The 27,206-nt window shown below is 36.7% G+C and overlaps 4 protein-coding genes across 6 annotated transcripts; 1 reads left to right on the top strand and 3 right to left on the bottom strand.

The window, feature by feature from the left end:
- The first annotated feature begins 616 nt into the window (after positions 1-616).
- Positions 617-14,270, top strand: LOC115887126. Of its 2 annotated transcripts, none has more exons than XM_030906457.1 (10): positions 617-712; positions 2,383-2,575; positions 2,631-2,807; positions 2,863-3,101; positions 3,156-3,464; positions 3,521-3,806; positions 4,779-8,893; positions 9,183-11,343; positions 11,396-11,559; positions 11,612-14,270. In XM_030906457.1, exons 1-10 carry the CDS (start codon positions 626-628, stop codon positions 12,530-12,532), a joined length of 8,652 nt encoding a protein of 2,883 aa, XP_030762317.1. In that variant the 5' UTR covers positions 617-625; the 3' UTR covers positions 12,533-14,270. The 2 variants fall into 2 exon arrangements, with proteins under 2 accessions (XP_030762317.1, XP_030762318.1); XM_030906458.1 differs by having other exon boundaries at positions 619-1,048.
- Positions 14,271-14,941: 671 nt separating this feature from the next.
- On the bottom strand, positions 14,942-17,138 carry LOC115887127 (isocitrate dehydrogenase [NAD] subunit gamma, mitochondrial-like). 2 transcript variants are annotated; one of them, XM_030906460.1, is made up of 8 exons: positions 16,880-17,138; positions 16,407-16,686; positions 16,168-16,358; positions 15,981-16,114; positions 15,700-15,931; positions 15,463-15,649; positions 15,327-15,405; positions 14,942-15,130 (listed from the first exon to the last, which is right to left on the bottom strand). In XM_030906460.1, coding segments are annotated over exons 1-8 (1,161 nt in total). In that variant the 5' UTR covers positions 16,937-17,138; the 3' UTR covers positions 14,942-15,129. The 2 variants fall into 2 exon arrangements, with proteins under 2 accessions (XP_030762320.1, XP_030762319.1); XM_030906459.1 differs by having other exon boundaries at positions 14,961-15,405.
- Positions 17,139-18,916: 1,778 nt separating this feature from the next.
- LOC115887143 (COP9 signalosome complex subunit 2) lies at positions 18,917-21,400 on the bottom strand. The gene is made up of 7 exons (XM_030906481.1): positions 21,067-21,400; positions 20,634-20,954; positions 20,236-20,578; positions 20,047-20,185; positions 19,657-19,989; positions 19,530-19,601; positions 18,917-19,472 (listed from the first exon to the last, which is right to left on the bottom strand). Exons 1-7 carry the CDS (start codon positions 21,112-21,114, stop codon positions 19,400-19,402), a joined length of 1,329 nt encoding a protein of 442 aa, XP_030762341.1. The 5' UTR covers positions 21,115-21,400; the 3' UTR covers positions 18,917-19,399.
- A 1,608-nt stretch (positions 21,401-23,008) lies between these two features.
- On the bottom strand, positions 23,009-26,872 carry LOC115887124 (cullin-4B). The gene is made up of 10 exons (XM_030906456.1): positions 26,384-26,872; positions 25,844-26,316; positions 24,819-25,422; positions 24,628-24,764; positions 24,144-24,446; positions 23,914-24,093; positions 23,799-23,858; positions 23,620-23,745; positions 23,406-23,558; positions 23,009-23,352 (listed from the first exon to the last, which is right to left on the bottom strand). The coding sequence occupies exons 1-10, from the start codon at positions 26,508-26,510 to the stop codon at positions 23,257-23,259; spliced, it is 2,259 nt and encodes a 752-aa protein (XP_030762316.1). The 5' UTR covers positions 26,511-26,872; the 3' UTR covers positions 23,009-23,256.
- Between the last annotated feature and the right edge of the window lie 334 nt (positions 26,873-27,206).

Below are 27,206 nucleotides of genomic sequence, written 5' to 3'. Positions count from 1 at the left end.
TTTTTTGGGTATTTTTTTTACTCACCGCCCATCACTGCTGGCAACTTTTTAATAACTATTTATTTTACATTATTTCGAATCTACCACGATTTTAATCATCATTTACATTACCCAATTCTCAAATAATAATTATTTGTTAAATATTATAAAAAAAACAAATCGCTGCCCTCAAAATTTCATAACTGCCTCAGGGGTCCATAAAAGTTGTTTTTAAAATCCCCCGTAGCTTGCACACTTAAAATCATAACTTAAAAATCTTAAAATCCTTTTAAAATAAAACATGTTTTGCCATCTGTCTGATAGGAGCGATACTATTACGTTACCAACCTTCAGAATCCACCTGTTGGAGAAAATTGTAACTAGTAGGATTATTAAAGCAGACGTTTTCTGTATCATTAATCTGATGGGACTTTTAAAATATTTAAAAGGCTTTTTTTACGTTAAGGTTTGCCAAGTAGAAATTGTTTACTTAGCTTTAATTTTATAATTCGAACTACTTATTTATAATATATTTTAAAGCCCTTTTTTAATCTTAAGGCGATAATCTAAATTTGCCGCCCTGTCAGGCCCTGTTAAAAGTCATGCGCATGATAGAAGCATTTGCGTGCAGTTTTTTGGTGTAAATATGGCGTCTCAGGAGGAAGATAACAACCTCGAGTGTATTTCTAATATAAACAAAGAACAAGAAAGATACTACTTTAACGTTTATAAGGTGAAAATTTGGAATTTTCGTGCTTCTAATTCTATTAGTTATTTAATTCTCGCATGTTTACTGTGAAATAAAAGTGTATAGTTGTATATTCGCATGGCCGCCATGTTTCGTCGGGTCACCTCCGAAAAAACCGAAGAATTCCTGTGCCGAATATAATAATGTTCGAGTGAAATACAGCTAGTTAACTTGTAGACTGATATTAAATAGTGTCCGGGATCCCGTGAATTACCCCTTGCCAAATTACGACACTTTTTAATAGTTTTGGAGCTTGTTTGTTTAATTGCTTGTCCAGAGATGAGTTCTGTAAATGAAGATATTTGTTATACGCCTTTCAAAGCACGTACCCTTTTATTTTTTTATATTTTTGTACCACGGGCAAAAGTGATTTCATTAATCTTTAACATATTTCCACATCATACGTGTTCTCGTTATTACATGGTGTTTAATTTATTTGATACATGCTAGGGACTTTTAACTAGTTTCTCCACATTTATAAGGCGAATACAACTTGATTATTTAAAATAAAAGTGTTTCTCCTGAGTTTTAAATACTTATTAGTTGTTAACTAAGGTTTAATTAAATAAGTAATTAAACATCAGGTCTTTAGTTACAGTACATATACAGTGTGTAAATGAACAAGTGCAAAGAAAATCATAAGGTAATAGTTTTTTTCCTCATGCTTTACTTTCTCATTTTTTTTCTTTTTTGTTTTTCCAAGCTACTTGCCTGTACAGGGTGAACCTAAAAGTTTCCCAATACTGTGAGAGAAAGTCTTGAAATTGATTATTAGTTATATGCTATAGGTATAATAAATCAATTGCATGTGGAGTAGGTAAACACTCTGTATTTGTCATTCATTCACCACATTTTTTTCCATAAAATTGTGATTTTGATCCACGTTACATTGGTAAATAACTTATGGGAAAATGGAAACTCAAAGAATTTTATGTCAAAGATCAATTCATCTGATTTCTTTGTACTTATTTAGACCCTGTATATAGCTTAATATCTTACTCAACAACTGACAAGCAAATAAGTAGACCTCTTAAATCTACAAAAGTGCTGAGTTCAAAATATATATATTGTGGTATTTTTTAAATCTTACTGGTAAAACCTAGATTATGCTTCTATTAATGGAATTGTTTATGAGTTAATCGCTTTCTTTTCTCTGTTTAGTATACATTTTGGGTCTGTTTAGTTGTAACTGGTCTGTGGAATGAATGTTAAATATATACTCATTCTTAAATGTATATCTGACTGCTTATTACCATTTTTATAATAATATTAAAGCCAATTGTAACCAAATTAATACTGAAACACATCTATACTTCCTGTATATTTAATCTTCTCTTGTCTTTATTAATCTTAAATGGTTGAAGAAATAACAGTCAATTATTATTAACTCTAGGATTTTTTACAAATGTGTGCATGTTTTTAAAAATTATGAAATCACGTTTGCTCTTTTAGAAAATTAATGTGTGTATAAGTGATAGATTAGATGCTTGTTAAAAAATACCATTTTTAATTATGTAATTTATTTTTTGGGGATTAATGAATTATATTTATTTTGAAAAGGACAAGTTTCCTTACTTAGTTGTTTATGTTTTGCGAAAATTAAAAATAGTTTATTTATGAAATAATGACTAAATGTAGAATTGTTTGCATTGCAGAAGTATGATTCAATTCTCAATGATAAGTCAGAAAGTTTTGAAAACAAAGTCCAGTCTCTAATAGATGTGTGGAGAAGTATTTCAGAATTGAACTTATCACAATTTGATATTCGATATGTTATACAAATCATTGATTGGGCTAAATTACATGCCTTGAATATAGTCCTTACAGGAGAATGGCGAACTATTCCAGGTATAAACTGAGTGGTTGTTTTGCTCAATAGATTCCATAATTTCTGACATTACAGAGGCAGACAAAAATATTCTATTAGACAATATTGAAAAAGCCCAGGCTAATCTGGCAATTGTTAATGATGCTTTTTCAAGCCGCTGTCAAAAGTTAGCCGATGTAGTAAAAAAACCATGGGAAGATCCAGTTTTAACTAATTTAATTCAAGAAAGAGATGTAGAAATCGGCCCTAAAGGTACTATAATATCAATTGTTTGAAGGTTTGTCTAATGGCATATATTACTTTGCAGAAATTGAATTTTTTTGTGTTGAGACAGCATACCTGGTATCAGTAAGGCTCAAAAAGTTGTGCGAGAATCATTGTGAAGATCTAGCCCTCAATCTAGTTTCAAATTTTTTGAAATACAAGAAATTAGCAATTACCCAAAACTATAATTTAAATGCAACTGAAACTCAGCTATGGTTTATTTTTGACATTTATGTAGCACTACTCCACAAATTTCAAGACAAAAACAAGATTATTCAACAAGTAAGTTGTCTGAATATTGTTGAAGAAATGTATGATTATTTTTTCTTTGTACAGTTTGAAGAGCTTCAATTGGAAGAGGGAGTTTGTCTGATCAAAAGATTTGCAAAGAAAAGAGTACAAATATCAAAGATTTGGCGGAATTGCAACAAAATTGCTATTTTTGGCTGTAGATTTTTTTTATCCAAGGCTCTAATGAAATATAATGAGGACCTGAAAGTATATCTAATAGATTTATTAAAAACATATCTCACACTCTCCAATACTGACACTCTCTTGCAAGAGTTTGTGGTGTCCATTAGAAGTATTACTAACTTAGCAGATGCTGCTGGTCTTTGTGTTATGTGCGAAATCATACATAAAGAGGTAGTACCAATCTAAAATTTTTTTAATTAAAACTGAATGTACAAAATTTGTTCCAGGCTGCTAATGTGCTAAGGCATTTTGCCATAGAAATGTATATTCGGGCACTAACAACAGATATGAATGAATTAGAGCGCTTGAAGCATGTTAACGAAGAAGACAAAGTTAAGCTCACCACATCAAGGCTTGCCAATACGTTCACAAGCCTGGCTGATCTCTTAAACGATCACGTGAAGGTAGCCAGGGAATGTGTTTTAACTGCTTTCAGCCTAGAACCGACTCAAGACAGATTGAAGAAAATTGAAGAGTTGGCACGCACAAGTGGATTTCCAGTATTAGATACAGGTATGCTAATTATTCAAAATTGGTCCTTTTGTGGCTATATTTATTTTAATATACACTCAGATGCAAAGAAACGCAACGGAGAAATTTTTGATCAAATTTAAAGTGTCATATTTTTGTTATTTTTAGCACTTTTTTATGAATTTTTTAGAAAGATTTATATCATTATATCAACTTTAATTCTAAAATTTCTCCGTTACTTTTTTTTTTTTATCTAAGTGTAGATTACACTAGTATCTAAACATTTTTTATTATAGTTGTAAACCTCCAAAAAAAAAATAATGGGTATTTTATTGTGACATACCAAACACCAGTAAAAACTTGTCAGATTCCTCATATCGTTTTTCTGGCTTTATTTATGAAACATTTTTTTTTTTTTATTTTTCAGAAGCAATACAATGTACTCTTTTATAGTAATATTTATATATATTATACATTATGCTAAAAACAAGTATGGAATTGTCCATTCAAATGCAGATTTAAAATGTAGTTTAGTTTTTAAATATAGAGGTTTATTCTAAAAAATTGATATCTGAATGGCTCCTAACCAAGAAAGTTTAGAAAAACTCTGTTCAGATACTTTTATCTTGGTTGTTTTGGTTTAAATAAATTTTAGAAATAAACATATTGCGAAAAAATTGTAATATTATTTCTCGAAGAAAAAGTGAAATATATGTGCAGAGGTCCCAGTTACATAAAATATTAAAAAAACTGAGCTTTGTCTAAAGCATCAGATAGAGTTTGTCATAAAACTCATTAAATATAATACTAAAAATAATGCTTAAAATAATAAGGAACTGAAGCTATTTGTTGTTTTTCAGACCTATTTAATATTAAGTTTTCACTTAAACTCACAATTAGATCTCTAATCGTTATTAAAAGAAACACGTGAATATGATGAAAAAATTGTAAACTTGCACTGGGACCCCGTACAGGTATAGCGATCTTTATTGACAGTTTGACTTATATTGTTAGGACAGGAATGGAAATGCCGGCTCCATCCGCCTGCTTTACCATCCGACGATATCGCCTGGACTTGTCCAGAGTGTGGAGAATGGATGTGCAAACCAGAACTGAGTGCTCCGCTAAAAATGAACTTGGCTCTTCACGAGGCGCTCCAAGAGTCCGTTTTGGGCATTTCAGAAGCCCTGTGCGACGATCTGGTGGTCTGCTTGTCCAATCCCCGCTATCAGATCCTCAGCTGGTTGCTGTCGTGGAGCGACCTGTACAGGCTTTGCATTATGTATTTGAACGACCCAGAAAAGACCAAGAACTTCGTGACCGAGCTCAAGTTCGTCGACGTCGATTACTCCTTGTTCGAGCACATCAAGCGGGAGCCTGTTGACGAATATACGGGAATAGAGAAGGGTTACGAACAGTATTTGGACCTAAACTTCGTGTCCGATGAGGAAACGTCTTCAGTTAGCGAAGACTCGATGTCTCATGACAAGTACCGGGGCATGGGCAGTGATGGTACTGGCGAACCTTATATACCTCCGCTCCAGCCCCGGTCTGATCCGAATACCCTCAAGAGTCTCAGAATGTTCCGACCTAATCTCAAAAGGAAAAAGGAAGAATCAGAAGTCACTGTTCCCGAGAAACGAGTTACAACACCCGATTCTGCTGCGTTGACTGTTGGCAACTATTCCTCTTCCCAAAATTCCTGCACTTCTTCCGCTTCCGGTGCTTCTAGTAGTAAAATGTATGCAGAACCAGCTAATGCTAAGGCGCCACAAAATCTCGCATATCTTCAGTCGGCTTTCGCCAGTAATTATCCCACTCTAACTTCGTCAGTAACTAACCTAAGTAATTACAACGCTTATACGTCAGTGTTGTTGGAACCCTCTGGACAGTTCTCAAGCCAAAGCAGCAGTAACATGGCCAAGTCTTGCTTGGAATTCGCTTTAAATAGAAGTACTAATTTGCGCTGTTATCCTCCAAAGTTGGAAAAGACTCATCCGTCAACAACTAGTGCAGTCGATCAGAGCAACTCTGTTTTTAGCTCTAGCTTGAGCAGCGGCACCTCCACGGAGTACGTGTCAAATATTATTAAAAGCAATTTGACTTACGGCGTACCCAAAGTGAGCCCCAGTTCTTCTGTAAGTTCACCTGCACAGGGCGCGACAAACAGCTACTCGCTAGATTTTAGAAAACCGGCGCAGAACCAAATGCCTCTGAGGGCCGTGAAGAAGCAGATTCCTCGCCCTGTGAAAACACTGGACGATGTAATTAAGGAGGCGGCTGAGGAAATTGAATCGGACCTACACAAATCGAGTACGGAGTCAAAAAACGGAGTAGCTGCCACGTTGCCCCAGCTTGGTGGGCAAGTGGCGATCAAAGAGCACCAGTTAATCCAAGTGACGGAAATATCGCACAATCTCCTGACGAAATCACAGCAGGAAACGTCCTCGCCCAGTGGTACCAAAGGAGAATGCAAAACGAAGCAGAGAAACAGGCTCAGAAGTGCAGAACGTCGTGGCAAGTCCCCAAACCAGACAGCAGGGACGTACACGCCGGCTCTGGCCAAGCAGTGTGGCACCGCGCCGGAACCGCCAACGCCTATATCAAAAGGCCCAACGTTACAACCGGAAATATCGATGGAAGTAACAAAGGGCCGGATGCCGTTGCAATACCTGAAAGATCACTCGCTGCCGCGCGAAATAGTGATCCGTTTAGAGGGAATTCCAGCCAGGCTGCTTTCTCGGTTTCAACTAAACCACGCACTTGGTCCAGCGACAACATCCGAACGATTAACCTGCCAAAAGGGACGGTCATCTACACAAGGGAAGCCTTCGAGCGCGCCTCTTTCTACGACTCGGCCCTTTCCGGACCAGCAAATTCCACCGGCAAGAAGCCCGACACATCTGGAAACATCCGTAATAATTCGGCCTTCAAAAACGACGGAAGTTGTGGCCCAGGAAACTGGCGGTCGAGCCTTGAACAGCAGCCAAGCCACGCCGTCGGATTTGGAACAGACTTGTGCCAGTACGAATCTAGTCAAAAATCGGCAATGTCCGCTCACAAGCAGCGTTCACAAGAACGAGCCAGACTATGCCAAGCACAAGCGGATAAGTCGGGAAAGAACTACCTGCACCCCAGCGGATACCCCGAAAACAACAACCCAAATAACAGCGGATTGTGACAAAGATAAAAGCCATCTGATTATACAAACTAAAGAGAATCAAAAGACTGATGATGAAGGAACTGCGGCTGGCGACGGTTCTAGCAAGACTGTTGTTGCAAGGCACTCTGAGGGTTCGCAGAACAAGACTGACGATGAAACTGTCGCCGACGGCGTGCTCATGCCCGACGCCACTTTAGATTGCCAAGAATGTATAGTTACAAGCGATAACTCGGGTGTAAGTTTGCAGGTTTCTGAAGTAAGGCAATCAAACAGCAATAAAGGAAATATAAGTTTATCAGTGGATAGTGAAAATGTAAATACTGAACCGTGCTGTGATAATATATTTAATGTTCAAAATAATGAAAATGGACTTTGCGAGAAGAAAGTTGTGGATAGCATAGACAATGATCCGACTGATCTTCCCAATGTTAGAGAAGTTTCGAACTCGGATCAAGTAGCTCAAATCAGACGCGCGTATGTGCCCAACAATACTCCGAAGATGAAACAAATAACGTCTCTTGATATTTTACAAATTTTTCAAAGTCAGCCAGAATTTAGTTTTTTAGCCCGCGATAACTATGGAAAATACGAACGAGTGAATGGAAAGAAAAAAAATGTCGCCAAGAAAGTTAAGAGGTATGGCAAAATTTCTACATTCAAAGAGAGAAAGAAAAGGAAAAAAGGCAGACGAGAACTCTTTAGCTATGTTCCTCTGTGGCACGATTATTCAAGACCTAAGGAAGCCTTTATATCAAAGTGGCGAACTGTCTTTCTGCCAGAACATGTTTCGAAACCTCTACAAATATTTGAACCTATAAAAAATTCTCGTCATAGTCGTCAATTCATTCTTTCCAGCGACGATGTTGAGGATATGTCCGAAACCGACAAAGAAAATATTAAGGTGGCTCCAAAGGATTTAGACCTTAGCTCTTCCTCTTGCGCCATAGCAAGCTCTAGCTCAATAGAAAAATCCAAAAGTGGCGCAACCTCTTTACTTTCGTCAGCGACAACGAGGAAACACAAAATTGAGTCAAATTTAAAGAAATACAAGAACAGGCACAGACGGAAACATCAAGGCGTCCCCTGCTTCAAGTTGGATCAGGAACTTGATTCCCAGACCGACCAATCTTCAACGATTGCCACAATCTCAGAAGCGCTATTTGAATGTCTTCCAGGTTGCACGAATGGCCCGCCGAGCAGGTTTTTAGAGTATGGTTTTCGCACGAAGAACTTGTCGGACAGAATACAGCGCAAGGGTTGCATCAACAGGGATGGTTTCAGTTCGCCCGATGAAAATTATCGTCCCTCTAGTGAGCTGCAGTTCATTCTAGTGAGCGAGGACGATGACGCGACCCATTCACATGCGAGTAGGTTAAAGGGAATCTTGAAAACCAGACTAAACGATAACATAAGCGCGTTTATAAAAAAGAGCATCAGTTTTACTAGCACGCCTAAGATTGTTTTGGTAGAGCCTGAAAATAAAGACCAATCTGTTAGGTCTGTGCTACGAAATGTACCTGGATTGAACGACTTCTCAGAAGTGAGGCCTGGCAGCACAGTCCAAGTTGTGAACGTCGTTCAAGTTTCTAGCACCAGGGCTTCGACGGTTGCCAATCAAAATATGCAAACCAGCACCCAAGTTAGCCCTCACATCCAGAGGATTGGTCAGCCAAAACTGCCCGACCAGAAATCAGAATCGGCCTCGGAACAGGCTCAGTCTGCCTCTAGTGTTACACCTGTGAGCGCCCAAAACCCAAAGCCTTCAACGTCTCAGTCCCCCACTCTGATAAACATCCTAAACTCCCAAATTATGCCAGGCCAAAGAACTGCTGCGGCTGTGAGGCAGGCGCCCTTCATCAATATCCTCTCTCAGCAGATTATAAAGCAGCCCAACCAACCAGTGCGCAAACCAACAAAGATTTTCTCAAACGCCTCGCCAAACACCCCATCCAACACATCTGCTCAGGTAAATATATTTGATAATCAGTTTATTCTGTTTTTACATACACATGTTTTTATGTTTTTCATATATCCCTTAGTATATTATCGCTCAGTCAATCAGAACTACTCTTTTCTTTTCTAAGCAGAGTTTTGCGTCCCATTTCCGGAAATCGAAATAACTTTGGTATTACTCTCCTATCCAACTCAATTGTTTACAACTTAGGTCTATGAAAATAATATGCCTTGTCATTTTTCGCCGCTACTTTTCATCATTTGGTGGCCATCCCTAAGATTTTAATATTTTTCTCTTTCAGCCGGCAACTGTTATCAAAGTGGATTCGGACGGAAATAGCGAACCTGTCCAGCCTGTCAGTGCTAATGTAAAAATTGCAATTACTGCTGCACCAGCCACTGATACCACTACTGTTGCTACTACCACCCCAAGCCAGGCCGGTACTATTTTACAGTTTATCTGTAAAAGTTCGTCCCTTCCAAAATTTCAACAGGCTTTTGGCAAGACTATATATCAAACTAGTGGCAGTTCTGACGAAGGAAATGGCGAAACTTCCACGCCATCGGCAGTAGACAATGCTGAGCCTACGCAGTCGACTACTAACTTAGAAACGAAAAAAGCCGCGGCTAAAACAGTACCGGCCAATGTACAGCCTATCGCTGGGAACGTGATATTTCGTGGACAGGTGCCTGTAGGCCAGACAGTGAGTTTAATCCCACCAGGAAGCAGCACCCGGCAACTTTTTAGGATCACCGGGTCCACTCACGAGCAAATCAGCTTGGTCAAAGAAACGGTTATTCAAAATAAGATGAGTGCGCTTCTAGCGGCTGCTCTCCAAGGCAAACCAAAAATTACGGAGCAGAACGGAGAACTAGTGGAGGAATATTCGGCCACTAGAATCACTTTGTGCCGGCCAGGAACTGTACCTAATGCGACGAGAATTGTCAAACCCGTTCAACTTCAAATACCCGCCAACGTTATTAAGACGCCACAAACGAATATGAGCTCGACGACTTTAGAACAACTGAGGGAGTTTGATATGGTGTATAAACAAGTTAAAGAAAGGAGCAGTAACCCCGCGCAACCGGAAACCACTGCTGTTACCAGTCAAGAATCGCCCCAGCAGCGAATTAGCTTTACGTACGTGAATCAGGTACAAAAATACACTCACTTGTCCCCTGTGGTGGTAGTGAGCAGTTATAACCCCATCCAGCAGTCTGCGTCGCCCGCGCTCAGTGTGCCGTCGCAAAGTACATCCGCAGATTGCTTCACTCAGGCCACCTCAGCAACCACTCCTAAGGTTTCTGTCAAGTCGTCTAAAGGCAAGAGCATTAAAAGCGCCACAACGAAAAGCCCGCCGGCGGCCGTACCTACCACCATTCAGAAGCCCCAACAGAAGCCGCAAGAAGATGAACACACCACGCAACGCATTTTCGATATTTTAGCCGAGTACGCCGAACAGTTGAGGAACTCGCCGGATTTAAACAACAAGCCGGCGCCTAGGCGAAGGTCCAACCCGCCCACGAACCCTAGCTCCACCGCTTCCGGTTCCGCGTCCAGTAAAAAGAAAAAGAAGAAGAGCAATAACACGAGCAGCAATTTGGTGGAGACGGAAAGCGAGGATCTGACGATGGGCAGCGAGGACAGCTCGGGCGGCATTGTCCAGCTGTCCATGACGGACGAGGAACAGTCCCAGTCGGCCAGCATTACTCCTCCAGATACGAACTTGGAGCCGGCATCATCTAGTAACGCAGCAAGGCCGCTACTCGTCACTGACACGTCTAATCAGCCACGGAATGTTATCATTGCCGATTCCAGCGTAGGCGAAGCGTTGAAAATGCCCAACACGACTCTCATAATGCCGGGAAGTTACATTATGCCAGTGTCCGTCGTTAAAGGTAGTCAGCAGATTGCGGTTGTTTCCGGTGGAAGCAAGATTCTTACGAGCGTCCCGGCGAGGTCGGGCCAAAATATGCTGCTCTTTCAAAGTTTCGTGAATCAGAACAAAAAGCCCGGTGGCATTTCGGCCGTGAAATATTCCACCATTCAGCCATTCTCCGGGATCTCTTCTCGTACGGTCGCAGGCGTAGGCGCTCAGCCGCCAGTCGTCTTGCCTTCCAATTCCGTTGCCACGGTTACTTTGGGACAACCCATTACGTTGAAGAAGATCGAGGATGGCGAGCGAGCTAACAATGCCGAGCTTCTCCTGACAATCTCCCAGCCTAGCGAAGCCATCAAGATGGATAAATCTCCGGATATACCCCAGCCCGACAGCACTAATCTGTCGAATGATGGAAGCGAAACAAAAATGGACGAAACCCCCCGGTCCGCCGCGCCGTCCAGTGACAGCGTCTTCAGCAGTATCCAGAAGACTAGTAGCGTAGCCACATCAGTCATCGCGTCAGTCATAAAGAAGGAAGAGGAAAGCAGATCGGCAGGAATGGCAGCAGGAACCATTAAAGGTAACTAATTAGCTATTGAAAGAAATAAGACTTATCTTTTTGAAATTCTCAGGCGAAGAACAGAAGCGGGCGGGAAGAATCGAGTCAGTATTGGTAAATGCGTCTGCTTCGAATGGCCCTATGTTGTCCCACACCAATTCCAGATACCGAAAACCATGCGAAGGAGTCGAATCTACCACTCAGACCGTTAAAGAATTCAGTCAGAATAGTGGAAAGGTAAAAAATGCGGTTCTCGGCAAGCGGCCTATTAATTTGTCTATATGTTTAGGTTCCCACGAATACAAAGGTGTTTAAAAACAATGCTATATACTATGCAATAAGGACGAAAAAAACAACGAGCAAAAAGCTTGACAGTGACCTGCAGAAGCAAGCCGCTATAGAGAGAGAACTGAGGCTGCAAAAGTCTCTCTCGGAAGAGTGCGAGGACTTGGGCGTGGATGAGCCAAGCACGAGCGATTTATTCCCCGAAGCTGATTTGCTTTTCGATTCCAACCACTCACCCTCGTACGAACAGAGTGGCCAGAAAATCCAAGTAACTGAGGCGAAGGCAAAAGCCAGCATGAATCTGTTTAGCGACGACGAAAACTCCAGTCCCATGCGAAACGATCTCTTCGATTATGTGGAGTACCAGGTGGAGGCAGATGTAGGTCAAGTAAACGGGGACGGCAGTGTGAACGCAGCTGCCTCTTCAGGCGACGACACGACGCTTGTTCCAAATTGCGCCACCATTTCCGAAGTCACTCTTAATTCGCCTATTTCGCCCGACTACACTGACACCACGCATACAGTAAACAAGTATAAGTATAAATACACGAACAGGAAAAAGTGTGAGAAAGGTACCAAGGCTCAGACAGAAAACACTTGGTCCGAAGTAACGAGTTCGGAGGATATTCTGCAAGTTCTCCAGGAAGGGACGCCGATTTCCGTACAAGAAGAAACAGTTGTCGATGACGGTACCATACAAGTCCAAACGCTAGTGGAGGAGAAACGGGCTTTGGAAGCAGACCAAACTAAGTGTCCGTTTCATGGCATTCCCGACAGAACTTCCAGAAGAACCTCGAGGAAGCCCTGCTCCTGTCTCAATGGGTCGAAAAGTCCAGGGGCGTCCAATATTAAGAAGAGAGTAAATGCTGGCAAACCACAAGCTCCTATACCAAATAAGAAACCTTTGGTAGCCAAGAAAAGGTAGTGCAAGTACTGTGAAAATACGGAACAGTACTTTCGCTGATGCACACTTGACCCTTTTATGTCGAGAAAAGTCAAATTGGATTTTTCCCTGTACACAAATAACAAGGCTTAAGTAATGGTCTAGCAACTTTGTCTATTTACTAGAGCAACAAACACGGGAATACGATATTTATCTATACTACTACACTACATACTTATTTTTTCTTTGGGTCGCCCTCATGAGTAAGTGGAATACGGAAATTCTACAATACAGGGTGACCCAACGATCCGAGAAAGCTGTAAATCAGGCTTCTGATTTGAGCTATTCGATCCAATCAATTGAGGTACTTGAACTGATTATTCAATTGTCTAGACACAAACTAAGTCTTAGTATCGACCCTCTTTAATGAAAGAAAATTAAATGTGCAGATAACTATTTTGGCCGCATATTTCGTGAAAATCCTGACATTTTTTGATAAGCCCCGTGCTTATTGCTGTAAAACTTGTTTTGTAAAAATATTTTATAATTTTATAGTAATACAGGGTGGAAAAATGGGCATGGGACCCCAAATCAATGTAAATGGTTCTGTATTTTGTATCACTTGGATACAACGTGAAACGTATGTAAAATATGTATGCAAATAATGTTAAATTCCCTACTGTATATAAATATTTGCTCATCTTATTAGACCATTATCTAGGTATCGTTATTTCTGAGAAATGTTAATAGTTACGTAAACTGGTTAAGAATTAAGACGCCTTGATGTAACATGTGTAAAAGTATTCAAAAAAACAGTTTGAATTTTCTCAGCCCTATGCGTTTTAAATGACTTCGCATTTGAGTTGGTTGTATAGATAATTCTTGAAAAGTTTACAGAACTTGACTTTCTAGAAGGGAAAAAATGTTCTCAGATAGGAGTGTTATTTTCCAGTTTTCTTGTTATTGTTTTATTGTTAATTAAATCCAACTATGCAGTGATTGCACTCTAGTACAAATTAAACAAGTATGGAAGTGAGAGTTTGTAACACTAAAACCAATTCGAACTTTTGTAAAAAATATTGCTGCGGTTGCAATCTTTAGTACCTCTAATTGTAAATTCCTCTCGTATAATTGTAAATTGTTTAAAATAAATGTGCAGTTTGTCGATGTATATAAACAAACCATTTTAGTTAACTATTAGGCGTGATGAGATATCAACAGACTTTCATGTGAGGCGTTATTTGCTTTTTAGTTGTAAGAAAATCTATTATTGCAATTTGTGAATTTTTGTTTTCTTGAATTTCTAATTTTATTTTGTTGTTTATGTTTATATAAGAAATACAAATGTAGTGATATACTGGCTCCACCGTCGAACTTAACATTGTAACTGTGTGGAGCAGAATAGGAGAATTATTTATAATCGCTATAACTTTTGTCAAGACCGTGAATTCGTTCCTATAAGTGAAAAAACAATTCATTTTGCGAAGGTAAAGCCGAATATTGTATGTTTAGGGAATATTTAATCTAAAGCACGTTTTTTAAAAAAACTGCTGGTTGTTAACCAAAATTATAAGATTTTGTTAAATTTAAGGCCTTTTACTTAAAGTATTAGAAATTAAACTTTTTTGAGATAGGGGTTAAAAACTAAGTATTAAAATAAATTAAGTTACTAGCTCTCCCGTTATAAAAATTGCTGTATTTTCATCTAAGACCTTTCTTTATACTCACTCCATTTTGTGTAATGTATGCGAATTTCAAATTATATTTGTATAAGACAAAATTGGTATGTTTTTTTTTATTATATATAATTACAGTATTTTTTCCAAGTAAATGTTCTTACAAAAAAGCATGAAACCTCTATGACTTATGTGCCAAAATTATAAAGTATGCACTAATTATAGGTGTTCAGACTCACTCTAGAGCATAGCTCTAGTCAACAGTATTCATACATTGTACATGTGTCAGAAGTTCATAAACAAATTAGACTTGTATTATAGTTTTCTGTTAAATGTTAACATTGCTAAATTTCGTTGAAGATAAATCTCTATTCCGCTTTTTTGTCTGTACAGAAAATGTAAGTCTTACTCATTATTAAACAACCATTTCTTTTAAACTAGAGCGCTTATGGACCTAAAAAAAATAAAAATGCGCCAAGTTCTTCAAAGAAATGGTACCTAAATCGCTAAAAAATAATACGTAAATGGATATGCCTCTGTGTTAACTAACGTACATTTTTTAATATAAATAAATTATATATTATTTTCTCTTAGTGTGTAAAGTTGGATGAATCTTTTGAATAAAAGTGTAAAAAATAAATTCCAATCTGTTTCATTATAATCTTAGACAGATTGTAGGTTCTTTAAGACGAGCTAATAAAACACCTAATTCTTCAGGTCAAATGAACCCGGCCCGGCCTATAATACGTTCTACTGAGTCAATAAAAGTCACACATGAAAATTAAATACTTATATTCAAATACCTTGTTCTCTTATTAACAAACTCTATTAAACATATAATCTAAAATTATTTCAACATTTGTTTCAATAGGTCAGTACAGCTTAACTTACATAAAAATTTTATATTTACATATAAATAATCACACGGTAAACACGATGGTAAAAGAGAGATTGAGTGACGACTCTGTAAAAAAATACGAAAAAATTAATACTGCATTAGGTAAAGGCAGCTCAGTGTAACTGTTAGGAGTGAAAATGCAAAGGATAAGTGTTTGTTAGGAAAACGACCTAAAAAGTTAGTGGATGAAAACATCACAGAGGCAAGCGTGACCAGTTAGTAGTGACAAACCATCACACTATTACCACAGAGATAAAATTACCATGGTCTGATGTCAGCTTGTAAGATATGGTCAATAACTTTCTGAACAACATCCGTACTACTGGCGCTTCCTCCGAGATCTAAAGTTAAAAAATAAAATTGTCAACACCAAACTCTTACTCAATCTTATTTAATACCTGGAGTGAGCAATCTATCTTCAGCAATAGTCTTCATCATAGCATTCATAATTAAGCTGGCATGTTGTTTATGACCAAGATGATTTAACATGTCTACAGAAGCATTCAACATAGCTAAAGGATTTGCAATGTTTTTGCCAGCTATAGCTGTTCCAGTGTTACGAGTTCCTGGCTCAAAAAGTGCATACTAAAACAAGACTTTATTACAGAGTATTAAACTCTACAAACTTACATTACATGATCTCCATAATTTCTTCCTGATAATATGCCAGCACCCCCTATCAATCCACATAGCACGTTTGATACAATGCTACCATATAAATTTGTCATTATCATAACGTCAAATTGGTGAGGCTTGGATACTAGCTGCATGCAACAGTTGTCTATAATCATGTCATTGTGCTCGATTTCTGGATATTCCTTGGCAATTTTTCTTGAGGTTTCCAAAAACAAGCCGTCTGAAAGTTTCCTATAAAATTCAATTGAGCATCGCACCATAAACAGTCATTTCTGCTTACATTATGTTGGCTTTATGTATTGTTGTTATCTTTTTCCTTCCAGTTCTTTTTGCAAATTCAAAAGCGTATCTAGCCACCCTATTAGAATTTGATTCTGTTACAACCTTCATACTCTCTACCACACCGTTAACACTCTGAAATTGTTTAAAAGTTAGAGGAAATTCAAAATGCAAACTTGAAATATCACTTCGTGTTCCAACATGGCATATTCACCCTCAGTATTTTGACGAATTATAAGAATATCAATATCTTTTTGCCTTGCAGGTATACCAGGAAACGATTTACAATGGAGAATATTTACAAACAAATCCAACTCATTTCTCAGAGCAACATTCCTGGACAATACACCTGCACTCTCACTTTTTGTTTCAATGTTGCCTTAAACGAAACTGTTAGGAACAACAGATAAAAAACAAAGATTGATACCTTTAATAGCAACACCATTTCTTTTAATAGATGTAATAGCATAATCGAATGCAGTACTCTCTTCTGAATGAGGATCAATATCAATTACCTCAAAATCAACTGGAGCACCGGCATATTTGAAAACTTCACGTACATAGTCCATGAGCTCAGGACCGATGCCACCTCCGGGCAGCATGGTGACTGCATTTCTTCCACCATACATAGCCACAGGGATAGGGTGTTGTTTTTTAATAAGAGGTGTCTTGTGCTGTATTTCGAATGCAGACATTGTTGACTGTGCCTACAATATGCGTTATCTTAATCCGGCTTCAAATGTAGCTATTAGTAGTATTCTTTCGTTCTGAACGAACTGAAAATTTTCACTTAAACTGATTTATTTCCTATACTACATAAAAGGAATGAATCAGTTTAAGTGAAAATTTTCAGTTCGTTCAGAACGAAAGGATACTATTATATAATCTTAAAATGCTTACCCTAGCTACATTGCAAACACATTTTAAAGAGTTTCTATGGACGATCCTTAAAGCCATCGTAAATACCTATTTGTTCTTTCTACTTGAATATTTAATATTTACTTGAACACTTCCCAAAATTCCCGTGACAAAACAATACGGAATACGGACATACGGATACGGAAGTAGGGAAGGGATATTCGATACTCCGATATTTTGAAGTATCTATCGATACATTTTCTTTCGATACCCGATATTTTGTATCGATTTCTTCCAGACGATACGATACGAGTATCGAAACTTTTTGACTGGTATCGTATCGTATCGATACGTACGTTTCAAATTGCAAAAAAACGATAGAGAAAAAGAAAACTAATGAAGTTTCGATTAAACGTTTTTCGATTAAACTCAAACAAAAAAAACTTTTTTTTTAAAGGATGTTGTACGTGCATGTTGTAAAGACTGAACTGAGTGCCTAGGTTTAATTCTGTGTTTGTTGTTTATTTTGTAGTTTGAATTTTTCTTTGTTCAATTAGAATTATATCTTTTGTTTTTGTTTAGTGTATACATAGGTGAGGATATTTCCTTTTTGTTCTTTACTTAATTGGAATATATTTTTAGTTGTTTATTAATATGAAGTTGTTATATAATAATAAAATTTAAAGGTAATTATGGTAATGACATATCGTTTAAGGATATCATGTATCAAAAAGTATCGATATTCCAAGTCTCGATATATCTGCATACGATCCGTATCGATACTTTCAGAGTATCGGAACAACCCTATACGAAAGCAGCCAACCACAGAATTAAGTAACTGTTCACTCTATAGACGTGCTATAGATCTTGCCAATGGGCACCACAATGGGCACATTCACTCATTCAGTAAACACCAGAGATATGGAAGTGGGAGAATGAGCTTCGACGAGTGCGCATCCAAATTTTTGTCGACGGCAAGATGGCAGACATCTTCCAGGTCTCGCTGTCACTTCTAGAGGTGGGCCAGTCTGCGATTTTTGTGGAGCTGCTACGCTCTGCGACTGCTCCAATAAAAGCACTGTGACAAGTAGCAGCGATTTTTCGGAGCAATTAACCTATAAATTAAAAATGTAGTTTTATAGGTTAATTGCTCCGAAAAATCGCACTTGGTGTTCGGCACCGTTCGTTGCATTTACTAAAAAAGTACAGGACTGGTGTGATTATGATAGGCAACATCATCGTTTAGTTTTTATTTATTTATATCGTACCATTGGCATTCAATTTAATTTTCTCCACCGGTGGACTAACCGGTGTGTTTACTGAATGCGCCCAATGACTAAAGATGTATTCTTTAGTCATTGGATCTTGCCCGAGATATGGAAACCCACTTCCATATCTCTGGATCTTGCACGATGTGAATCAAATACGTTTAAAATAAAGTATACGGAGGGTACCGCTTAAATTCCTGTCCCGATATTGAAGGATGGCTATAGAATTTCAATGCATTTCCTACATAGTCTATCCTTGGTTTGTAGGAGGTTTGACTAAACAAGGATGAACCTATGTCTTGAACATTCGACTCGATTTTCTGTCTTCCTTCAATACTGGGACGTAAATCCTCTCATTGCTCTTATGGGAAGGCCGTCGTATATTTTATTTAAACGTATTTGATGTGAATCAATGGATGAAATAAAAAATATAGGCAACCAAACATATACACACTAAAATCATATAAAATTAAAATGACAATACATGCTAAATATCTAAATACCGAGGGCTTTTCCGTTTTCCGGCTTTTAGCCCCCGCATCCGTATTTATGACTAATGAGAGACTAAAATAAAATAAATCTTATGAGATTAAAATGTCACCTTTTTTGTACAAATTAAAATTACCATGTACTTGAATCAATCAAAGATTTGAAACAAATTTGATTACACATCAAATACATTCCTTGGCCATATCTTCATACTATGGCCTATCGTGGGCCTATCAATCAGGTACAATATTGTTATACCCAATTAATTGGAATATTTACAGTATAGAATTTTAAAGAAAGCTGTCTAAAAATAAAAAACAAACACGTAATAAATTTTTATTTATTAGAAAAATCTTAACAATATGAGTTTTTTTGTTTCGACTGTTGAAAATAGTTATGACACATTTTGTAAAATAAAGTTATATAATGCCTTTTTTCAGCAATATTCCATAAACCTGACGACTGTGTGAATGATAGATTTACAAAGGGCAAATATTAAAAGAAACAGATAAGGAATAGACAATCGAGGATAAAAAGATTACAGCTAAAATGTAATTTGTATATATGCTATCGTCCACTGAATATATTTTTTTAATGTAAATTCTGTTCCTCCTGTACAAATATATAAATATATTTGCTCCTGTAAGCCAAATAGCATTTAAGCGTTCATGATTGGGAACTGTATCGAGATTGTTAAATTAAAACTAATTTGAAACAATATTTTTAGACATTTAGGAGTGATCAAACAAAAAAAGGCGCTAAGCGCTATCACTTCGACCATTTGATTTCTCTGTAGTTTGGGACATCAAGCCATCTTATTTACAATCGAAGAGTGAAGGGTGCCGAGTTGGTTTGCCCATCTATCCAATGCATTATACCTATAATGCAAGATAAATTTAAAAATAACTTATAACGTAAACACACAGTAACTTTACCTAGCCGTATTTAATGTAGTTCTTTCTAAAAACAGAACTTGATTTACTTGATCTATCCTGCCCTGAATGGTACTAAAAAGTAATCAATTAGTAATCTGGCAAGTCGGTTGGACTTCCCTTAACATACTTATCTAATATACAGGCTACCAGAAGACTTTCAACCTCTTGCACATCGATGTTTAGCTCTGTCGAAATGAAGGGTATCTGTATTCTGGTGTATGGTTTAATAAGTTTTATTAGCACTTGGGTCCTTATATTTCTAAGCAAATCTTCGATATGCTCTCTAATGAAGGGGTCATCCATAATATTTTGTCTATTTTGCTTTAAAATATATTCAAATTCGTTAATATCATTGTTCTGGTATGCATTAACCAAGTTTGTCATTGCTAATATCTCGGGATCATTTTTATAAGGCTTAGCTTCTTGAGAATCAAACGGATTTATACCAGACTTCATTAACCTATAAGAAAGTTGGGATTATTTTTACTTAAACAGTAAATAAAAATATATTATTTACATGTTTGCTAATACCAAATACTTTAAACAAGTAGTTCTCCTAGGACTTCCCGATTCATCGTAATTCTTGAAGGCTTCAAAAAAGTCTGTATGTGCTTTTTCAAATTCCCCTTCCCTTAAGTGCATTTTACCTCCACATTCTAAAATTGAATTGACAATACAAAAAATCAATATCAAGTGCTGCACCCACCTCTTATTACTCCCATTATTAATGGATGAGGTATTGCCGATTTTATATGTAAGGATTGTTCGTATAGAGTTTTCAACTTTTTATTGTTTTTCTGTGCCGTGTACATTTGAATTTCTAAAGCATATATTTCCAACAGTTGCGTGCCCTTTTTCAAATCATCCTCCCCATCGTCTGTTTGACACGACTGATGCAGCTGTTTGAGTATTTTAGCTAACTTATTAAAATCTCCTCTATCATAATATAGCTTGCCTAATTTAGTGTTGGTTTTAAACCAAAGTCTATCGTTTTTAGCATCTTTAAGGGCTTCGAGTGTTGTTTCGTAAAAATTTTGAAGTAATTCCATCTGGAATTAATTTTTTATCAATCTAAAGAAGCAATTATAGAAAAGAACTACTTACATTTCGTGAAGTCGAAATATAGTCTAAGATTGAATTAATAGATTTCTCACTGTGGTTCCTAGTTACAGCGCTCTTAATATATGTAAGTAGTTGTTTGTAACGAACCATCATTTCATCATAATTTGACAAACGAAAATTAATTTTAATCATTTGCTTTAGAGCTTTAAATCCCCATTCTCCCTTTTCGCCACCTTCTAGATCTAATACTTTTTGGAAGGAAGCTAAGGCTGCCCTAGGCTCTTCCTCTTTTAGGGCTTTGCTATTGTAGTACTGATTCTCTAAATCAACATCTGGTTCAGAGTTACTGTCTTCAGAGTATTCCTAGAAAATTGAATAAGAAAATAACATCCCAACTATTTTATTTATAAAATATTAGGCTGAACGCTAAAGTGAGGTTAAGTTAATTATTTTATTTTGCCGTTAAAGTACTTACTAAGCCATAATCCTCTTCATCATCACACATAAAGTCGTCATCCGACATTTTATACGGAAATTAATAAAACCTCTACGAATTAACTTTGTATCTTTTGTACAACTACCCTTCTTTAATAAAAACAGACAAAAACCAAGCGCATTGCCCAAAGATTAGGATTAAAAATACCCACAGAGAATACCACAAGAATACCATTGATCTGTCAAACTTGATGAAAAATGATGCGTGAAATTCAAAGGTGAAATCACAGGGTGAAATTACACTAGCGTCTACGTCCCATTTTGGTCCCACTAGTATACTCCATGTATATTCAGGATGTACACAGGCACCCAATAATTGCTGCCCTCCATTCACGCAGTTATGCTGCTCTGAACTGTTCAAGAACGCGATAATCTCCTCTATTCAATTGAGTCATAAAGTTCAGAACTGTTCCGGGCCATATGAAGGCACCAGGCAAACCTGGCTATTGCGCACAGCTCCTTTCAGAACCGTTCTCGAGTAGCCCAGGGCGTAAAGCACTGGAACTTGAAGTTCGCGAATGGAGAACAGCAAATGTTGCGGTTTGTTGTCCATTATTATTCATAATCAAGGGCAATAAAGACGTTTGATTGTTATTTGGTTTATTTTGTTAGAACGTTCTTAATAGAACAGATTAGGTATTAGCCTTGTTTACATACAAGGGTATTAGGATGTATTAGGTATAGGGTATAGGCAAAGGTATAGGTATACTTATACAGTATGATCCAAAAAAAACGGCGTCCAGTTGGGTTGGAAATGACGATCGATGATAATATGACAATTCCCATATAATTTTACATATAAAATGACAGCAATCTTCATTTCGTAGCCATCGCTGACGCCGTTTTTATTCGATCATACGGTATTATAGTCACAGTCTGAGTGTTCTGTGGTATACGTTATCTAGACATAAAATCATTTAAATTTTTTTTGGAAATTTATGAAAATCTTTTTAAGGACTTAAGAGGCCGATACATTACTACTAAACGGTCTCTTTTTACACATAAAAACAGTCAGCCGCTGAGCAAGTCTCAGCGGTCAGTCAGCCGCTGTGTTCCCTGAACGCGCACATTACTATGTTCAAATTATTATTGACAGTTCCGTATTCGAATATTTTGACTCATTTAATTTTTTTAACTTGATTCTTGGAGTTTTTTCTCCAAGTAGAGTAATTCGGAATAACTGGTCTTTTAGTCGGTACCATAACGAAAATCGCCATCGCCTTTGGGGTCCGTTTCACTTTAGGGCTGAATAATTTACAATAAAACGCAGATTTCATGAAAGTATTTTTATTATGAAAAGTGGATATTCTGCCTTTTAGACTAAAATAAAGAACTTGAGGTGAGGAAAATGCGATTTTTGTAAAATAAGCGAGAAAAAAAATTTTCTAACCTCAAAAAATATTTTCATAGCTTTTCGTGCAATAGTTTTTAAGAAAATCAATGAATATATAAAATATATATAAAATACCAAAAACACCAGAGATACAACCAACGCGATCAAATACGCCTACGGCGTATTTTGATCGCCGTTACCAACAACTCTAAATAAATAAAAATGTACAAGGGTAAGTGGTAGCGTAAATTTAAAGCGTCCATGTTCCCGGTATGAGCATGCGCGTTAGAGCAACAAGACGCCATCCGTCAATCGGAACGTAAATATCGAACACCCGACATTACTCGCCTCCTCCGCGTCAAAAAACGCTGTGTTCCCTGAACGCGCACATTACTATGTTCAAATTATTATTGACAGTTCCGTATTCGAATATTTTGACTCATTTAATTTTTTTAACTTGATTCTTGGAGTTTTTTCTCCAAGTAGAGTAATTCGGAATAACTGGTCTTTTAGTCGGTACCATAACGAAAATCGCCATCGCCTTTGTACACAATAGTGAGAGAGTAAATAATTTACAATAAAACGCAGATTTCATGAAAGTATTTTTTATTATGAAATTTTGACCAATAATATTGTTTTAATGAGTAACTAAATAGTACGCTAAAATCAAAGTAATCACAAAATTTACAAGAATACATAATATATAAATGTATGTTACAAAAAATCAATGGTTTAACAAACCAAATAAAACAAAATGAATAATAAAGTGTCAGAGAAAATATGTAAGAGCAACACGTTAATTCTAGAACAACTTATGTCAATTTGATCTCAACAAAATTATGCTACATAGTTGTATTGATTAGGATTATCTTTATCTCTTTCCATGTAATCTCTATCAATAAGGGATTCTATGCGTTTTTTCAGGTCCGGGGGCTGCAAAAAATAAATTAGATGCAATCAATAAACATTGGTCTCGTCGTGCTTACTTTAACAGGAAACTTGAGCTGTATATACAATTCACTAATTAACAAGTTATGACTAAGAGTTTTCCTCATTTTCATGATCCGGACGATTGCAGCATCAATTTGATACTGCCTATCCTGGAATACTCTTTCTTCTGTTGCTTTTTGTTCCTCAGTCTTGAAACAAAAACGTTATTGCTTAATTTACATATTAAACTAGAAGAAATAGTTAACTCACAGTTTCTTTCATTTGAATTTGATTAATCTTGATACGAAATAGTTTATTTGTAAAATCAGAATTGAATCTAAAGTGGTCGTCGTCTTGGATATCTCTACCTTTGGGAATCTTTACCAGCACTCTTGCCTAAAATTATGACGCTAAAACGGCTAAAAGATTACACGCTAAAAATTACATACCTTCCCACAAGCCAAAGATTGTAATGTCCTTCTTAATTCCCCATCTTCAATGTTAGTCACCTAAAATCATTTTAGCCAAATAAATTGAAATTAAAGTACACAACACTGAACTTACTTCCTTAATATACTCAAAAGTTAACTCGTTAGAATCATTAAATAGTAATAGAACTAAAGTTTGAAACAGCGATACAACTAATTCTTTAAGACCAGTTCGAAAGGATGCCTTTAGAACACAGTGACCAAGGGTTGGCTGCCACTGTAACTTCCGACCACTGTGTTTACTCAGATAAAATTCCTAAAACAACAACTTTAATACGGTAGAAACAAAAGGGTGCATAGATATACTTTAAAAACGTCTTGAAGTCTAACCATTTGATCTGGCAAAGTGACTTCCATGGGCTGGTAGGTAGGCCAATAACCCATAGTAAGTATGCTAACTGTCATCTCAATTTGAGGCAAGTCTCTACTATTAACAGTAGTGTGCTGCTTGAAGGCTTGGTTAATGTCCTTACTAAGCTCCATGTCTTTGAACATTCCTTCCAACTTTGAGGTGAAGCCGCCTCCGCATTCCTGTTTGAGCTTGCTAAGCATGCTTTTCTCTGCATCAACACTAGCAGATTTGCCAACAAGAAGTCGTTTTGCTAAATCCTACAACAAATAAATAAAAAAATATTACTAAATAAAGTGTAAGCTATTCAGATGCACTGCTCAGTTAGAGTATTTCCTAAGTCAATTGAAAGTATTGACCCTTAATTCCGTTGTCTCGACAAAGACAGTGCCGAAAGTGCCATTCCATTCCAACTGACTTCAGATAAACTATAGTGTGTACCTTTTTATAAAAGGCCTCAAATACATCCTTTCCATGGATGAATCTAAAAAGGACCATAATTTTGTCCAACAATCTTTCCAGCTCCTCTTCAGTGGCCTCCTTATTTCCAGCTCTTAGCTTAGAATCGACAAATTTGGCTACAAATGATTAAATATTCCTCGGATTTAGTCACTAAAATTATAAATGTTTACCTATTAATTCCGCTGGCTTATTAGTTCTCTGATTAATAAAATGCTCGAATGCTTCTTTGAGAGAGTTGCTAAACCTTTCATTTTTATGGAAACATGTGGATACAACATTATCCATTGCATCTTTGAAATCCAGTAATTCCTGCACCATCGTTTTGTCTTTCTCAGGGTCTATCACAATGGTCCTGCCGCGTTTTTTAATGTAAGCGTTAAAGGAAGAACACAACTGTGCCAAGCCATTTTTAACACGACTTAATAAGTCATAAAGTAGATTTAAGTCGTTTAATCTAAATTCAGTAAGAAGCTGATCCAGTCCCTTCTGCAAAATTTGAGAAACATGTTCTCGAAGCAGCTGCTTTTCAACCGTATGGATTAGTTGATATTTGGTTCCCGGATCTAAATAATGCAACACTCGCTCATTTTCCTCCGCAATCCGCTTATCGACATGCGTTAAATAATCAGGAACTTCCAATTCTTGCATGAGACGTTGGCCTTCTGCAGCATATAAACGTTCTGTAGCTTGTAAGAACTTGTGTTCGAAAGCTTTACGATAAATTTGAAGATCAGTCAACATTCTCAATAGCGATTTAAGCAATGATCTATCAACCTAAAAAAACACATCTTATTTTCACTACAAATTTACTCCCGGCATATATTTTTTATATTTTCCATCTTAAAAGTAAATAAGGACATGTCTGTATGATTTTCATTTTTAATTATTATTTAGTATATGTCACTCTAAATGTCCAAAATGCGGTAAAGCCTAGGTTTTGCCGCATTTCGAGTTGGTTAGCGTGGTTATTTGGAGGGTGTTAATTCATTGGTAAATCCTAGGTTTAGCGCGCTTATCCTAGGTTTTACAACTCTTATCCTAGGTTTAACCGCATTTCGGACATTTACAGTAACATATACATTTTATGTATAATTAATTTAACACTCAAAACCTTTAATTGGGTATTATTTATTTTTTATAATAAAGAGATTATTAATATTAGATTATTATTATGATAGACATTTTTAAATCCTACCTGGTCTCCTTGCCTTTCCTTTTCTATCAGCATCAATAAACCTTCAACTACACGCGTCTGAACTAAAGCATTTAATAAAATATATTTTCCAAATAGTTCCAAGCCCATATCCCAGATTGACGAGACATGATTCTGCAATATATAGGTACGATCTAAATACAAGAAGATACTACGGACCATTATCATTTGATTGCAATGGGCCAACCATGTGTTGTTCATTTTTTTTAAGAATAAATATCTATCCATCGACTCTGCTAAAAATTGTTCAATATTCTGAGCGACATGTTGTTCAGTTAAATTATGAAGTTTCTGATACAGAATTGGTGCCATTTTATGATTACACAAGTTTTCAACGGCCTGATACAATTCTTCTAATTGATACTCATTTGGTTTTGCCTGCTGAATAGCCAGTACTGCACTTTTTAGTTTCTTCCATGTTTGTTCAATGTAATCTTCTGGTAATTTAGGTTCACCTGAAGATATTACGATTTTTCTTAAATACCTGATTCTGCCCTAATATGATATTTTTATTATACTTACTTTTGAGGTTCTTTATTACTAATTTTTTTGCAGTTGTTGGTTTTATACTAAGAACATTAACATTTCTATTAATTCCATTTTGAGGTACATTGGAAAAATTTGGTCGGCGATTTGTCGTATCACTCATTTTTCCTTATGATTTGATTCTCTTCAGATTTCTTAAGGAAAAACAATAGTTCACCTCAGTACTCAGTATTTAATTAGAACTTTTTTAAACGGTGATAGAACATAAACACCACGGTATTTATAAGAAATTATACGATAAATTAAAACCCCCAGCCTTATGATAAATAAACATGGTTGGATAGGTACAAAAATTAATGTGTTACACACCATGCCATCGCCATTAAATTTTAAGAAACTTATTCAGAATCATTTCAGAATTCACTGAACATAACTTTTATTGCTGTTTCTTTTTCACTTTTCACTGTACAGAAAACTTTAGATACGTATGTCTGGGTCTATGCCGTCATGCTGTGTCTGGGTCGTTCGCTCAAGTAATAGGATGTTTCATTTTAACTTCTGGTTAATTCACAACCAGACAGACGTCAAACTTATCATTCATATTCAAATAATGTTTAGGACAAAATGGTCGCTTAATAAAATCAAACGAGTTTTAACAGAATTATATAATTTCATTCAACGTTAAGCATTAAATTACTTTTTCAATATTAAAAAAATCTTACAATAAAATGGCACGGTATATAATTATTGGTATATAATCTAGACTCTAGACAAAATTTTAATTTATTAGAAAACTTCCAATATCTCATAATTCCACCAGTGTTGCCACGTGAGCTAATGCACTGCAAACCTTTTTGAC

Source organism: Sitophilus oryzae, unplaced genomic scaffold (genome assembly GCF_002938485.1).
Source record: "Sitophilus oryzae breed Bouriz unplaced genomic scaffold, Soryzae_2.0 scaffold_552_pilon_pilon, whole genome shotgun sequence".
Classification (NCBI taxonomy): domain Eukaryota; kingdom Metazoa; phylum Arthropoda; class Insecta; order Coleoptera; family Curculionidae; genus Sitophilus; species Sitophilus oryzae.
This window is presented reverse-complemented; position numbering and strand designations above follow the sequence as displayed.

Excerpts from the sequence above, each read along its gene's own strand:
- LOC115887124 (XM_030906456.1), bottom strand. The coding sequence starts at position 26,510 with ATGAGTGATACGACAAATCGCCGACCAAATTTTTCCAATGTACCTCAA. Across the intron at positions 24,447-24,627 it reads TTGAGGCCTTTTATAAAAAG|GATTTAGCAAAACGACTTCT; the intron begins GTACACACTATA and ends TATTTGTTGTAG. Across the intron at positions 23,559-23,619 it reads AAATTCAAATGAAAGAAACT|ACTGAGGAACAAAAAGCAAC; the intron begins GTGAGTTAACTA and ends TTTTGTTTCAAG.
- LOC115887127 (XM_030906459.1), bottom strand. The coding sequence starts at position 16,936 with ATGGCTTTAAGGATCGTCCATAGAAACTCTTTAAAATGTGTTTGCAAT. Across the intron at positions 16,359-16,406 it reads AAATGGTGTTGCTATTAAAG|GCAACATTGAAACAAAAAGT; the intron begins GTATCAATCTTT and ends GTTTCGTTTAAG. Across the intron at positions 15,406-15,462 it reads AGATAGATTGCTCACTCCAG|ATCTCGGAGGAAGCGCCAGT; the intron begins GTATTAAATAAG and ends TTTTAACTTTAG.
- LOC115887126 (XM_030906457.1), top strand. The coding sequence starts at position 626 with ATGGCGTCTCAGGAGGAAGATAACAACCTCGAGTGTATTTCTAATATA. Across the intron at positions 3,102-3,155 it reads AAAACAAGATTATTCAACAA|TTTGAAGAGCTTCAATTGGA; the intron begins GTAAGTTGTCTG and ends TTCTTTGTACAG. Across the intron at positions 11,344-11,395 it reads GGCAGCAGGAACCATTAAAG|GCGAAGAACAGAAGCGGGCG; the intron begins GTAACTAATTAG and ends TGAAATTCTCAG.
- LOC115887143 (XM_030906481.1), bottom strand. The coding sequence starts at position 21,114 with ATGTCGGATGACGACTTTATGTGTGATGATGAAGAGGATTATGGCTTA. Across the intron at positions 20,955-21,066 it reads ATGAAGAGGATTATGGCTTA|GAATACTCTGAAGACAGTAA; the intron begins GTAAGTACTTTA and ends TCAATTTTCTAG. Across the intron at positions 20,579-20,633 it reads ATATTTCGACTTCACGAAAT|ATGGAATTACTTCAAAATTT; the intron begins GTAAGTAGTTCT and ends AATTAATTCCAG.